The sequence below is a fragment of the Hippocampus zosterae genome, chromosome 6, assembly GCF_025434085.1.
Source record: "Hippocampus zosterae strain Florida chromosome 6, ASM2543408v3, whole genome shotgun sequence".
NCBI lineage: Eukaryota > Metazoa > Chordata > Actinopteri > Syngnathiformes > Syngnathidae > Hippocampus > Hippocampus zosterae.
In genome coordinates this window covers 25281539-25296784 of record NC_067456.1, presented here as the reverse complement: position 1 = coordinate 25296784, position 15246 = coordinate 25281539, and the positions used below count along the sequence as shown (strand labels likewise).

Below are 15246 nucleotides of genomic sequence, written 5' to 3'. Positions count from 1 at the left end.
ATCCCGGGAACCACATCGGACATCTCAGTCCAGAAATGTGCAGTGCTGGGAACAGCAAGGATACTGCGCAGAACCCTCAAGCTTCCTGGCCTCTGGTAGAGGACCCGAGCTGAATGAGGGACGGAAACCACCCGAGGGGTGAGATGAGGATTTTTTTTTTAATATATATTTAATCTAATTAAAAATGCAACTGTCATAATTAACTCAAATGAACTAAAAAATTAATGATAGATAGATTCTGACTTTAATCTCAGAATTCTGACTTTAATCTAGGAATTCTGACTTTAAAGTGAGAATTCTGACTTTAATCTCAGAATTCTGACTTTATTCTCAGAATTCTGACTTTGTGACGTTCGTGGAGCTATGAATTGTGGGGGGACCGTCAGCGTGTGGCGTGACTTGAAAGAAAGGACATCATGTCGTCACCCAGCGACTTTTTGCGTGGCCGAGGAGTGTCGGAGGACATCCTTTCACTTTTGGAGGAGCAGAGGGTGAGTAAACAGTGCGTCGTGTTTGTTTCATTTGGAGTTAACGTGCTCCATGAAGCTTGTAGCTCCGTTGCTAGTCCGAATGTCATGAATGGATGCACCCATTTTACATTCGTGAATACGTAGAACGTAACCAATTTAAATGGGTACGTTCCTGTGACGCCACACAACGTTGTTAAAAACAACACCACTCTCGACATCGAACCCCTTTGTGTGGATGACAGTGGCCGTCTGGAGCATCGTTGCAGCCTAATTGCCGTGAACTGAACACACTGATCACGCGGTCGTGTCGTAGGAAGTATGTGCACACCCACCTCTATTTACTTTTAGACTATTTACTGAATATGAGTATACTTGAGTTTGAACTAACACAGTACCATGAGCGAGAACATTATTAAAAACTTTAACAAGCATACGGTCATGCAGTCATGTTTTCAAAATGTCCACCGTTGTTTTTTGTCAGATTGTAATTGTTGTCTCTTTTCTTGTGCAGATAAAGTGACTGATGGAGGGTGCAACTCAAACAGTGGCTGGAAATCCAGATTTGGATGACATGATCAAGATATGTTTTAGACTTGGATTCAGCAATAAGGAAATACTTGCAATTTTAGCACATAATGCTGAAACTATTTTAAGTATTCGGACTCTGAAAAGGATATGCAAAAGACTTGGTCTTTTTCGAAGAAAGAACCAGTCAGACCTGGGAGACATGTTGGCTTTTGTCCAGCACGAGATCATGACTAGTGGACAGATGCAAGGTTATCGGTGGCTTCATCTGCGTGCCATTCAAAAAGGATTTGTTGTGTCACAAGATACAATAAGACAAATTATACAATTTGTTGACCCTGTAGGTGTGGGAATAAGAAGAGCACGACGCCTAAGAAGGCGCCAATACAACTGTCAGGGGCCAAATGCTCTTTGGCACCTGGATGGCTATGACAAATTAAAGCCCTACGGCATTGGCATCAATGGCTGTATTGATGGCTTTAGCCGGTATGTGTTATGGGCGGAAGCCTATACCACAAACAGTGACCCTAAGGTGGTTGCAAGTTATTTTATAAAAACAGTTTCACGCATTGGTGGGTGTCCAGAGAGGATCCGTGCAGACAGGGGCACAGAAAATATTTGTGTCGAACAGATGCAGATGTTTTTGCGTAGAAACCACTCAGACAATTTTGCTGCGGAGAAAAGTTTCCTTTACGGAAGAAGTACAGCCAATCAGCGTATTGAAGGGTGGTGGTCCGCCCTTCGCAAACAGAGTGCACAGTTTTGGATTAATTTATTTCAAACTCTTCAAGATGATGGCCACTTTTCAGGAGATTTTCTGGATAAAAGTCTTATCCGGTTCTGCTTTCTTAATCTTGTGCAGGTAGAATAAATTTTCTGGACAAATTGTTTTTGTACGAATGAAAATATAAGACTTAACTATGCTGCTTTGTGTTCAGGATGAGCTGGATGAAGTTGTGAACACGTGGAAATCACACAAAATAAGACCAAGATTGCACCATGATACAGCTTCAGGTCAACCAGTCGTCATGTATTCATTCCCTGCGATGCACAGTGCCGAGGACCAATTAAAACCTGTTGGAACGGAAGAGGTCACTGCATGTATGGAAGAGTACACTACAAAAGGCAATTTTCCTTGTGATGAAACTGTATTTGAACTGTGTTGTTTGCTTATGGAGGAAAATGAATGGCACGCGCCATCAGATCCATTGGATGCAAGTGACTTGTATGTTAAGTTGAGAGAGGAATTACTGAAGTCTATTTGACATACAGTATGTACTGATGCAATTTTGGGAAAATTCATTCATTCATTCATTCATTCATCTTCCGAGCCGCTTGATCCTCACTAGGGTCGCGGGGGGTGCTGGAGCCTATCCCAGTTGTCTCCGGGCAGTAGGCGGGGGACACCCTGAATCGGTTGCCAGCCAATGGCAGGGCACACAGAGACGAACAACCATTCGCACTCACACTCACACCTAGGGACAATTTAGAGTGTTCAATCAGCCTGCCACGCATGTCTTTGGAATGTGGGAGGAAACCGGAGCACCCGGAGAAAACCCACGCTGGCCCGGGGAGAACATGCAAACTCCACACAGGGAGGCCGGAGCTGGAATCGAACCCGGTACCTCTGCACTGTGAAGCCGACGTGCTAACCACTGGACTACCGGGCCGCCATTTTGGGAAAATGAAGCTTCAAATTTGCTCCATAAACCAGTTGTTGTTTTTTGACTTCTCTAGATTGCACTCTTTGCAGCAGTGGGCTGGAAGTACACGGACTTGCCCTTTCTGAAACCTTTATTTTAAACAACAGTGCCATGGCTCCAGCATGTCCCGTGACCCTGGAGGATATGTGGGTCAAAAGTGGATGGATGTCTTATTGTTAATATTGATAGAAAACATCTCCACACTTTTTCTGATCCGCTTTATCCTCACAAGGGTCACGAGATATGCTGTGCAGCCTGTCCCAGCAGTTGTTGGGCAGTAGGGGGGGGGGCACCCTGAACCGGTTGTCAGCAAATCGCAGTGCACACAGACGAACAACCATCTGCCCTCACAATCACGGACAATTATTTGGAGTGTTCCATTAACCTGCCCCGCATGTTTTTGGAATGTGGGAGGATGCGGAGAAGCCGGAGACTCCACACTGGAAGGCCGGAACCGGATTCGAATCCTGCACCTCTGCACTGTGAGGCCGACGTGCCTCACAGCCATTAGGAAATATCTGTAAAATGTTATTAAACCATTCACTGTTGCACACAAGTATATTAACCGTCAACATTCATGTGTAGACAGAAAAACAGTGAATATAGAGTAAGTTTATTGAACACAATAAATTCTTACTTTTAATGATAGAAGCATGGACCTAAATAATACAGTATAGCTGTTGAAACAACCATCCAATGGTTATGTATAACTTCTTTGCCTTTTTGTATATAAAACCCCAGAACTGTATATTACTGTAATATAACACCAAATGCAAGTTATTTCTATATACAGTAACTATAAAAACGGCAAACAATGCAACGTTCGTTTCTACAAACTTATCGTAAACAGTGAACACAATAATGTACCCAAGCCATGTAGTGCTGATGCAAACTACGATGGCTTGTTAACATAGTAACGGGTAAGAAAAAGCTAAACAATGTCCATCGCCCAGACATTGCTTTCAAGAACCGCATTGAATTCCAATCGGAAATCTGGAAAATTTTCATAGCTGTCAGCAATATGTAGAACCTTTCCACATGTGTGACCCACCGGCCTTCTACTAAACTAAGTCATTTCCTGGAACTCCACAAGAATGGCGTTGGTTACAACAAGATCAGATCCAGTGCAAAACCGGAGAAACTTCTGAAGTTTGAATTCATCTAACTCTCTGAAGAACCTTTTCAGATGATTTATCACTTCCTTCTGCTTTGGAGTTAAATCAGTTGCAAATTTGAGCAGTTGGCAGACTTTTTTTGAGGTAGGTTGCAAGTCCGAGCACAACTTGTTCAGTGCTTCAAGACTGATGGGAGACACGGTGAAGAGTAACCTCCCTCCAGCAGTCAATCACAAACATGGGCTTTTGGATAAGCTCTTTGTGTGCCATTTCCTGCAGTATTGTGGGAAAGGTTTCAGCAGAGATTCTTTTTCTACACCCGTAGCTGTCAAGAACTTCCACAAGATCATCTAGGTTCACTTCTGAAAAGTCCTTCATTGCTTCCATCAAAACTTCACGTTCTTTGCTGCTCACAAACTGCAGAAAATGGGCTTTTAGATCACTACAGACACAGTTGAAAAGCACTTGCTCGAGGAAAAGAAATGCAAGTTTGTTTGGGAAGTAGCAACAATCTTGGTATCCCCTTAAAAGAATTCTGCCAACTGCTTTCCACTTTTCTGCAGGAAAATCATGGCGAATGAATGGTACTTTAATTGATGTACCAAGGGTGCATCGGTCATAGAATTCCTGCCAGAAGCAGCTGAGAACATCCCGCAGTACTCCAGATCCAACACCTGCTTCTTATGTATTATCTGGGAGTATGCGTTTCACATTGAGTGATTTGTTTAAGATTGCATTTTCAGAGAATGCTATGATCATATCATTCAATGCGTCAGTGTAGTGGACAGTTATTGTCATCATATCTTGTGGATCAGGTGGACCATCATAGATAAGTGTGATGTCTGCATCTCCCTCCGTGTTGTATGTGGGGCCAAAAGTAATTTCTGAATTAACAGAAATGTCGAATGCCGTGTAGATTTCATTTGAACATTCGACAGAGACCTATTCAATTTCAGAGTTGTAGTCACTGGCATCGTGTGACACAACCAATACTTCTTTGGACGCTGTGCTGCCATCATGGTGGTCGTCCTTTGGCCTTGTTGCAATGTAAAAGCGCAACAACGTGAGCTTTGCAGCCTCATACATATTGCCGATGGATTGGCAGGTTTCATCAGCGCTTTGTTACAGCTGCCGCTGTTGTGAAAGCGCTATATAAATCAGCATGTATTGTATTGTATTGTATTGTATTGTATCAGTTAGGAGGTTTTGTTTGAAATCCCACACCTCAAACTGAAAGTCCAATTCAGATCCTTTAGGAGAAATTCCATCGGGGAAAAATAGTTTCTTTCCTTCCTCGAGAATTTCTTTCAACCCAGCTTCTGTGGACATTTGAAGTTTTCTGGTCCCCCCTCCCTGCTTCTCCATAACCTGTTTTGTTATTTTTCCATCATTGTGTATCCATCCAATTGCAACATTTCTCATTGTTTTCTGCCTCTTCGTCTGTCTTGCTTGTTGTGTCTTTGAGGAAGTGTCTTCTTTCCCGCTTACTTTCCTGATTTTCATTTTTTCACGTAATTTTTCCAAAAGTCCATTTTTTTCTTTTTGGAAAAGCTGTTGAGTCTTGCAAAAATTGAAGAGTGCTATACGGTCTCCATAGCACGGGACATAATTGGCAAGGGTGGCATCGTCCATCAGTGCTATGACATCACTGTCAATCTGCACAATAAGACAAATAGAAAAAATATACACTCAATCACCGTAACACATAATCGCTTAATTTTAAAGTATGAAGCACAAATGTAATACTAATCTCTACAATTGTAAACCAAATACACAGGCAAACGTGTTGCAACTCTTCAATGTTGAAAACCGTTAAGAATGTACCAAGATAAATTTATGCTTGAAAATTACTCTAACCTATTTGTGTTAGAATATGCAACTATGATAATAAAGTCCCTATTCAGACAGCAATTCATCAACTGTTGACTTCATTTATGCGTGCGTGTGCACATACTTCAAATGATGTAGCCTTGAATTGCGGCACGTCACTACAGTACTTGCCACGACACGACCACAGGTGTGTTCAGTTCACGGCAATTAGGCTGCAACGATGCTCCAGACGGCCACTGTCATCCACACAAAGGGGTTCGATGTCGAGAGTGGTGTTGTTTTTAACAACGTTGTGTGGCGTCACAGGAACGTACCCATTTAAATTGGTTACGTTCTACGTATTCACGAATGTAAACTGGGTGCATCCATTCATGACATTCGGACTAGCAACGGAGCTACAAGCTTCATGGAGCACGTTAACTCCAAATGAAACAAACACGACGCACTGTTTACTCACCCTCTGCTCCTCCAAAAGTGAAAGGATGTCCTCCGACACTCCTAGGAGATTAAAGTCAGAATTCTCACTTTAAAGTCAGAATTCTGAGATTAAAGTCAGAATTCTCACTTTAAAGTCAGAATTCTCACTTTAAAGTCAGAATTCTGAGATTAAAATCAGAATTCTGACTTTAAAGTCAGAATCTTGCCAACCTTATTTTTTCTTTCTTCGTTGGCCCTAATCCTCTTCCGTACAAGTAGATCCGAAGAGTGTCGAGAAGAAAAATAAAACAAACAACCATTTCTGTGTCTTTGTACTTGTTAGTAATATATATTTTTGTATTAATGTACACTGTACCATAGTCATCCTATCAGTCTCCTTTTTACAAAATAAATATTTATAAAATAAAATAAAGCAGGTAAATCTTGAATTTATGGTGGCGCGTGATGACGTCACCGGAAGTTGTTTGCGCTCAGCAGTCTGCAATTGCAGCTTGTGATCACAGCTGTTGCGCTCTATTATCAACATTATTCTCATTCAGAGTTTGCTTTGTGTACAATTCACCGAGGGCACGGGCAAAGAATAGGAACCTAGGAGGGCCCAGGGAAGCACTTTAAAACGGTACGTGTGAGCTACGATAGTTAACAGGCTGCAAAAGTGCATCGTCTGCCTCCGTTTCAGGCTGTTTCTCATCATGGCGTGTGTGCGTGTGTGCTTGTGTGCGTGCGTGTGTGTGTGTGTGTGTGTCTGTGTGTGTGTGCGCGCGCGCGTGCGGGTAAGGGTAGTTCCCGTGAGGTTAGTTGATCGAAAAGTAGATCTTTGGTCCAAAAAGTTTGGGCACCCCTGCACGAGAACTTGGAGGGAAAGATCCAACACAAGAAATGCGCCAAGGGAGCTCTGCAGCAACAAGAGGAAGAGGCAAGAGAGGACAATATCTGTGGCAAAACTTAAAATTAGGCCCTTTCCAATGGCTTGGGTAACATTTAGGGGTACTGGTTAAAACTTGTTTTCATTCTTTGAACAAAAAATGTGAAATGGGATTGAAGTAAACCAAGAGTGTCCAACCTTAGATGATATATGCAGGTTATATCTAGGTTATGATGACTCATTGTAATTAAAGTTTCAATCAAAATTCAATCAATGAGACCACGACTGACTGAAAGAAAATAACAACAAAGTTGTGACTCTTCTACATGGAAACTAATTTATTTAGATAATGCAATCTGAAGGACTCTACACAAACATGAAACACATTCACAATATCCACTGGAATGTGAGTCTCCAAAGTGTAAAAAGACTATCTATCTATCTATACAGTAAATGTGTGTTTGGACCCACACACACACACACACACACACACACACACACATATATCTATATATATATATATATATTGCTCGTCGTCCCGCACGCGGTCTGTCCTTCCCTCTGTCCCTTTTCAAAACGTACCTACTTCACCGCGCCGCTGCGCGCCGCCACTGCGCGCCGCCACTGCGCCGCTCAGGCAGTGGCTCACTACGATCGCGCGGGCATCCTAGCGAAAAAATTTTGTCTACCCACAAGCATTGCAATAAAATTGTTAGTTATTTAGTAGAGCTAAACATCTCTTTATTTTCGTGATAAGCAATGAAGATGAACAAAAAGTTGAAACAAGCAACAACACTTTTGTGGGCCGAAGGCCCACTTTACCAGCCTTCCGCAGGAACTAGGTGATGAGCCGCCCGGAGGGCGGCGAACCACCACCTTACCAGCCTTCCGCAGGAACTAACTGATGAGCCGCCCGGAGGGCGGCGCACCAGCTAGTTCATCATAAAACAGCTCATCAAGCTGCCTTTGCAAAACAGTTTGGATTGATTGTCTTTCTTATTTGGTTGGACAGCACTTTTGCCCTCAGAGAAAAACAAATACATGAGCCAAGACAAATGCACACAAAGCACGCATGCACATTCAGAATGCGACTGTATTAGACAACATTTTCCCGACACTATTAACACAATATTTATGACTGAACTGAAAATGACAATGAAGACCACATACGCATGGCAAATTGATTCACATCTCAGCTGCACAAGCTCAGTTTATTTTTCCCACTGGAGATAAGTATAGATGCCTTGGGGCCATGGGCTTTTTGAACTGTGCTTTTCTCTCTTTCCAGTGTTTACTCAGTGAATGGAGAGTTGATCTATTTCAATTAAAATGGTGTACCGATTCACTACATATAGTATTCCTTAGGGCATCATCCGTTATGGCTCAGATGATTGTGTATCCAAGAATCCTAAGAGCTTAGGTGTCAGGGTCTTTTTGCCCCTGGTTGGGTCAACCAGGGAAAACAGATTGAAGGTGAGTGACCATACTATAGCTCAAGCAGCTCCTATAATGACAACAATCCATCCACGTAGTTTTCCCGTTCAAGTTTACAAGTCACCAGCGCCCAACTTGTGAGATGTACAATAGAGTCACTGCTCCTTTGCATCAAGAGGAGCGACTTGTGACTTAGGCTAACTTGAACTTTGAGTGGGATGATTCCTGGACATCTTTCCAGACCCAGGAACACCACCGAATGACCTCGTAAAAGTTGGACAAAGTGGGCGGCCCGGTTGTTCGTCTCTCTGTGTGCCCTGTGATTGGCTGGAAATCAGTTCAGGGTGTCCCTCGCCAACTGCCCAAAGACAGCTGGTATAGGCCCCAGCACACCCCGCGACCCTTGTGAAGATAAAGCGGATCGGAAAATGGATGGATGGATGGACAAAGTAGCTGGGGAAATTAAAGTCTGTGCCTCAACTGTTTTGGCCACCATCCGCGCAAAAATAATATTATGTATGCCTGTGAATATTGTTATGTCGTCCGCATGCGTTTTCTTCAGTTTTTGTGTTCATATACATTGCCTAAAGGGAAACAAAACCACCATATAGATTTTTTTTGTTGACCCGTCTGCCTATGATATTTCAAATTGTATTGTGGCGGATGCGACAGTATGTGGTTGTTGAAATAAACACCATGTAATTGTCTTTGTTTTGTGTTTGAAGTGTACCTGTGGTGGTCAGAAGGAAAAATCGGTCAGTGAACGCCCTCGTTATCGAGGAATGCGGCCCCCAGGACAGGGCGACAGCTCCCGGTGCTTGTGTCTCCGATGACTGTGGAGGCCCAGTCTTCCCCGAAAACTCCGCCCGCAGGATTGACAGAAGTGGCTTGGTGGGCCTTGCGGTTGCAGGGCCCTCTCCTTCCTCCGCACTAGCCGGTCCTCCTCCGCAGTGACGCGTCGAGTCTTGAAGACCCCGCCCCGCACAGCCCCACGCCAGGCCGCCCAATCAGCGGCCAGGTCAGCCCACTGTGCCGGGGGTATCCGGCACCGCTGAAGATGACCCTTTAGCTGGTCTTTGAAACGTCTTTTCGGGGCACCGCGGGGACGGGTGGCCTCCAGCAACTCCGCGTAGAGGAGCTGCTTAGGGAGACGGTCGTCACTCATCCGCTGCACGTGGCCGGCCCACCGCAGTTGGGCCAGGGTGATCATGGCCTCGATACTCGTGAGGCCAGCCCGGTTAAGGATCTCATTATTAGTCAATCTCTCCTCCCAGGAAACGTTGAGGAGAGATCGGAGTCGTCCTTGGTGGAACTTCTCGAGCCTCTTGATGCTGCGCCGATAGAGGGGCCAACATTCGGCGCCATAGAGAAGGGTTGGGAGGACGACAGACTTATACACCATGATCTTCGTGTTGGTGGAAATGGCGTGATTCCTGAAGACCCGACGACCGAGGCGTCCAAAGGTTGTGTGGGCTGCCTGGATACGGTGAGTGAGGTCCTCCGTGAGGCCGGCGTCCTGCTGGATAATGCTGCCCAGGTAAGGGAACGCCAAGACCTGCTCGATGGGTTCGTCGTCTATGGTGATTTGGGGTGGATGATGGTTCAGGTGGAGGGTCTTTGTCTTTTTGGTGTTGACGGAGGTCCTGTACGCCGCGGCGAAGCTGTCCGCGATGAGCTGGAGGCCCCCGGAGGAGTTGGAGACCGCAGCATTGTCATCAGCGTACTGCAGTTCACTGACGGTCGTTACCATGGTCCCCCGCTTGCTCCTCAAACGGCTGAGGTTGAAGAGCAACCCTTCAGTTTGGTTGTGTAGACTGATTCCGTGCTCCTGGACAGGGGTGACGTGGTGGATGAGCGCGGCGATGTAGAGGCAGAACAACGTCGGCGCCACCGTGTAGCCCTATTTGACACCGGTCCGAACCGGGAATGGGGTAGTCATTTCGCGCTGAGTCAGGACGCAACCCTTCATGCCGTCATGAAACATCCGGATGAGGGATATGAATTTGCCTTGACCTTCCAGCACTTTCCAGAGTGCTGCTCGGGGCACAGAATGAAACGCTTTGGCCAGATCATAAAAGATGGCGTGGAACTCCCTCCGCTGCTCCCAGCACTTCTCCAGGAGCTGTCTGGCGCAGAACACCATGTCTGCGGTTCCCCTGCCTGGACGGAAGCCCGCCTGGGACTCCGGAAGAACCCGCTCAGCGAGACAGGTGAGTCGGTCGGCCAGTATACGACAGATGAGTTTTCCAGCAGTTGACAGCAGGGGAAATTCCACTATAGTTTCCACAGTCGAGTTTGTCACCCTTCTTGAATATCGTGACGATGACGGAGTCCTTCAGTTCTCCCTGCACCGTCTCCTCGACCCAGCATTGATTTTGGATCCTCTGGATCTCTCTTTGTGCTTCACTCTTGGCCGCCCGGTAGGCTTCTTCAAGTCAAGAGGAAACACAGTTCTGCCATGCAATGCGAGCCTCTCTCTTTCTTGAAATCAGTGTCTCAATTTCTTCCAGGTTTTCGGCAAAACAATCCGGATTTCTCCTCTTCTGGATACCGAGGACCTCTTCCGCGGATTTGGTGAGCGCAGTTTTCAAGTGCTCCCAGTCTGAGTGGACAGTGGCAGGAAGCGTAAGAGGTTGAGTGTCCAGTTTGTCCGCGAGGGACGTCTGGTACTGTTCGAGGACTTCGGGATTCCTTAGCAGCCCAACATTGAAACGTATCCTCTTGGGGATCTTCTTCCTTCTTTTCGCAGGCGCGATCTTCAGCCTAAGTCTTGAGGCTACCAGCCTGTGATAGGACCATCCGTCATCCATGGAGCGGATTGCCCTTGTGACCATGACGTCCGCTCGGTCGCAGATGCGGGTAAGGACGTAATCGATCAGGTGCCAGTAGCCGGATCTTGGATGTTGCCAGGTGGTCTTGTGCTTGTTGGCCATCCGAAACAGTGTGTTGGTTATTACCATCTCCGTCTCTGCACAGAGACCAAGGAGTAGTTCTCCATTTTCGTTGCAGTTGCCAACGCCTTCCTTCCCCAGAATCCCTCCCCAAAGCTGATGGTCCCGGCCCACCCGCGCGTTGAAATCCCCCAGAACCAAGAGCTTATCCCAGGGCTTGACGCGAAGGATCAGGCCACGCAGCACGGCATAGAAGGACTCCTTCGCCTCCTCCGAGGCGTCCAGGGTAGGTGCATAGGCGCTGATGATCACAAGTGATTGGGATTGACACAGAGGTAGGGTGATGGAGTTGAGTCTCTCAGAAGTTCTTACGGGGATGATGTTGTGATCCCTAACCAGACGTGACTTAACGCAGAACCCTACACCGTGAATTCTCTCCTCCACAGCTCGTCCGCTCCAGAAGAAGGTGGACCTGTGCCGAGGGTCCTCGATCTGCCCGGCACCAGGGAGACGGGTCTCGGAGAGGGCCACAATGTCCAGGCCGAGCTTCTGAATCTCAAGGGCGATGAGGGCAGTCCTGCGCTCCTGTCTTTTTGCTCTTGCATTGTCCATCAGGGTTCGTACATTCCAAGCGCCGATTTCCAGGAAAGCAGTCCAGTTATTGTATTTGTATTTGTTTCGCCCGCACGAAGGATGAATCTGCTGGAGGCGGGTCTCCAGCCGATCGGTGGCGGTATTTTGTGTTTTGTATTAAATCTCCTTTTTTCTCTGACAAACATTTTTTCTGTGTCTGCTATTTCGGGGATCCACTTCCAGTTATTGTTGTGCTCGAAGCGATCATCAGAATCAGAATCAGAATCAGAATCATCTTTATTGGCCAAGTATGTAGAACACACAAGGAATTTGTCTCCGGTATAACACGCTGCACTAGTATCATCGTAAACAACAAAATCATTGAACCATTTTAGAGTATACCAGTAGTTTTGTAGTACCATTTTGTGGTGCAAGAAGAGTGACTAAGTCACTCTTAATGGCTAGAGGGAAGAAGCTGTTTAAGTGTCTACTGGATTTGGTGCCCATGGATCTGTAGCGTCTGCCTGAGGGGAGTGGCTGAAAAAGGTGGTGGGCAGGGTGCGGGGGATCCAGGAGGATTTTCCGTGCCCTTGTCTTGATTCTTGCAGTGTGCAAGTCCTTTAGAGTGGGTAGGGCGGTGCCAACGATTTTTTCTGCCGTCCTAACTGTCCGTTGAAGTCGGATTTTGTCCTTTTTTGTGGCGGCCCCAAACCAAACCGTGATGGAAGAACACAGGATTGATTCGATGACTGCCGTGTAGAACTGTTGTAGCACCTCCTGTGGCAGGCCATGCTTCCTCAGCAGCCTCAGGAAGTACATCCGCTGCCCGGCCCTTTTCAGGATGGAGATGGTGTTGACTTCCCACTTCATGTCCTGGGAGACTGTGATTCCCAGGAAATTGAAGGTCTCGACGGTTGACACAGGGCAGTTGGATAGTGTGAGGGGCAACTGAGGAGAAGAATGTTTCCTGAAGTCCACGATCATCTCTACAGTCTTGAGCGTGTTCAGCCCGAGGTTGTGTCGGCCGCGCCAGAGCTCATTCTGTCGCTTCGGGTGTAACGTGACAGAATACTCCGGCCACCATGGATCCCGCAGACGTAGAAAAAAATTTGTCCACTCTGTCCCGTCAAGAGCAACAGATGAGTCAGCAGGGCCAAGCCATTACGGAACTCCGCGGCGCGGTTTCCATGCTGGGTCATCGGTTCGATAATCTCGAACCCCGTATGATACAGTTGGAGGAACGGAGAATACCTCCCCCCGTGGTTCATCATACCACCACTGAGGCACCCGTTTCCTCCCCCACACTGATTAGGGAACCGTCGCTTCCACACCCCCCACGTTACGGGGGTGAGCACGGGCAGTGTGGGCACTTTCTCCATCAGTGCTTGCTCATCTTCGACCAGCAACCTTCCGTCTATGCCAATGACACCGCGAAGGTTGCATATATAATGAGCCTATTGACAGGTCCAGCAGCGTCATGGGCTATGGCGACGAGCGACGCAAAGCCGAGCCTCCGGTCATCTTACCACAACTTCGTATCGGCGTTTCGCCGGGTGTTCCACCATCCCGTACGGGGCAGAGAGGCTGAGGGCCGGTTACTTGAACTCCACCAGGGGAGGCGATCGGTAGCGGACTACTCGATCGAGTTACGGAATTTAGCCGCCCAGAGTGGCTACGATGACCGGGTGCTGTGTGGGCTCTTTTGTCGCGGGTTAAATACCCAGCTCAGGGATGAACTGGCGACCCGCGACAACAGTGCCGACCTGGAGGAGTTAATCGAGCTCGCCCTTCTGATGGACAACCGCCTGAGCGACCTACTGTATGGGTATGACGTTAAACTGCATCCAACTGGTCCTCCAGGTTGGGGGTTGGGCGTGAGGTTAACAACCTCAACCTGTAAAAACCTGCTGCCTTGTAGGTTGGGTCTCTTTAGACAAAGGCTAGGAGAAGGCAACTCTGAATCCAAATCCCCCTGCTGCCTCGCAGGGTCTGCCTCTGAGGCATTGGCTACGGTGGTACACCCTACCAGTGTACCCGGAGTGGAGCCCCGACAGGCAGGGTCAGACACGCAGTCAGCGACCCTGGCAACTCCTGCAGAAGACCCGGTCCCAAGTGTATTGGTTCATCCTCTCCCTTGGGCTCCGATCGGTGACGCCGAGAGGGGGACACTACAGCCTGGGCAACTCAGTGTCTCCATATCCCCCGCCCAAGCCTTCGACGCGCACTGGAGAGTGGTCTCCACCGTAGTCGCAAGACTTCGTAAAGCAACCACGGGAAGAGGCAGTTACCGGTTCATTAGAGCTCCGGCCAATTGGCGTGGAGCCGGAGCGCCAGGGGCCTCGCCCGACGGTGGGAGGAGTCATCGCACTCCATTGGCTAGCTACCGCCCGCCCCAAACTGGGCAGCCCCCGGTCAATAGGGTGCTAGCCCGTCACACTCGCCTGCTCTACTGGGTGCATAGAGAGCAGGGGAAACCCGGAAAGCGAGTGCCTCCATGCACCAGGCAAAACACGCAAGAGAAAGAAGTCCCCAGCACTCGCATAGCAAGCTGGAACGTCAGAACTATGTGCCCCGGAATGTCCCCCGACCCGACTCAGATCACTGACCTAAGAAAGACTGCCATCATTGGGAAGGAACTGGCCCACTTGAACATCGATGTGGCCTGCCTACAGGAGACACGCCTGCCAGACAGCGGATCCCTCAGGGAAGAAAACTACACCTTCTTCTGGCAGGGTCGGCCACAGAAGGAACCGCGCCAGCATGGCGTGGGCTTCGCAGTGAGGAACTCCCTGCTCCACGCAGTGGAAACACCGACCGGCGGCACGTCCCGTCTCCTCTCCCTGCGCATGAAGACCACAGCAGGGTATGCCAACATCATCTCAGCCTACGCCCCCACCCTGACGTCCTCCCCAGAAGCTAAGGATGAGTTCTACGAAAATCTCGAAAATGAAGTGAGACGTATCCCCAAGACCGAACTCCTCCGGATTCTCGGCGACTTCAACGCACGTGTGGGGGCCGATTGGCAGGCTTGGTCCTCTTGCCTCGGCCCACATGGAGTTGGCCGACTGAACGAGAATGGCCAACGCCTCCTCGAGCTGTGCTGCCACCACAGCCTCTGTATCACCAACACCTTCTTCGCAGGCAATGACCGCCACAAGGTGTCCTGGAGGCACCCTAGTTCCCACCATTGGCACCAGCTGGACCTAGCAATTACAAGAAGATCCAGCCTGAACGCCATCCTCCACACGAGGAGCTACCACAGCGCAGACTGCGACACCGACCACGCCCTAATCGCCAGTAAGGTGAGGCTGGAGCCTCGCAGAATCCACCACGCCAAGACCAAGTGCAAGCCGCGCATAAACACCTGTGGCACTGCCGACCCGGAAAAGGTGAACTGCTTCT

The 15246-nt window shown here is 48.1% G+C and overlaps 1 protein-coding gene across 1 annotated transcript; it reads left to right on the top strand.

Moving 5' to 3' along the window:
- Window positions 1-225: 225 nt before the first annotated feature.
- Window positions 226-2288, top strand: LOC127602261 (uncharacterized). Its single transcript, XM_052068299.1, has 3 exons — window positions 226-491; window positions 982-1857; window positions 1934-2288. The coding sequence occupies exons 2-3, from the start codon at window positions 994-996 to the stop codon at window positions 2258-2260; spliced, it is 1191 nt and encodes a 396-aa protein (XP_051924259.1). The 5' UTR covers window positions 226-491; window positions 982-993; the 3' UTR covers window positions 2261-2288.
- The last annotated feature ends 12958 nt before the right edge of the window (window positions 2289-15246 follow it).

Coding starts and splice junctions, on each gene's coding strand:
- LOC127602261 (XM_052068299.1), top strand. CDS start 994: ATGGAGGGTGCAACTCAAACAGTGGCTGGAAATCCAGATTTGGATGAC. Junction 1,858..1,933: donor GCTTTCTTAATCTTGTGCAG/GTAGAATAAATT, acceptor CTTTGTGTTCAG/GATGAGCTGGATGAAGTTGT.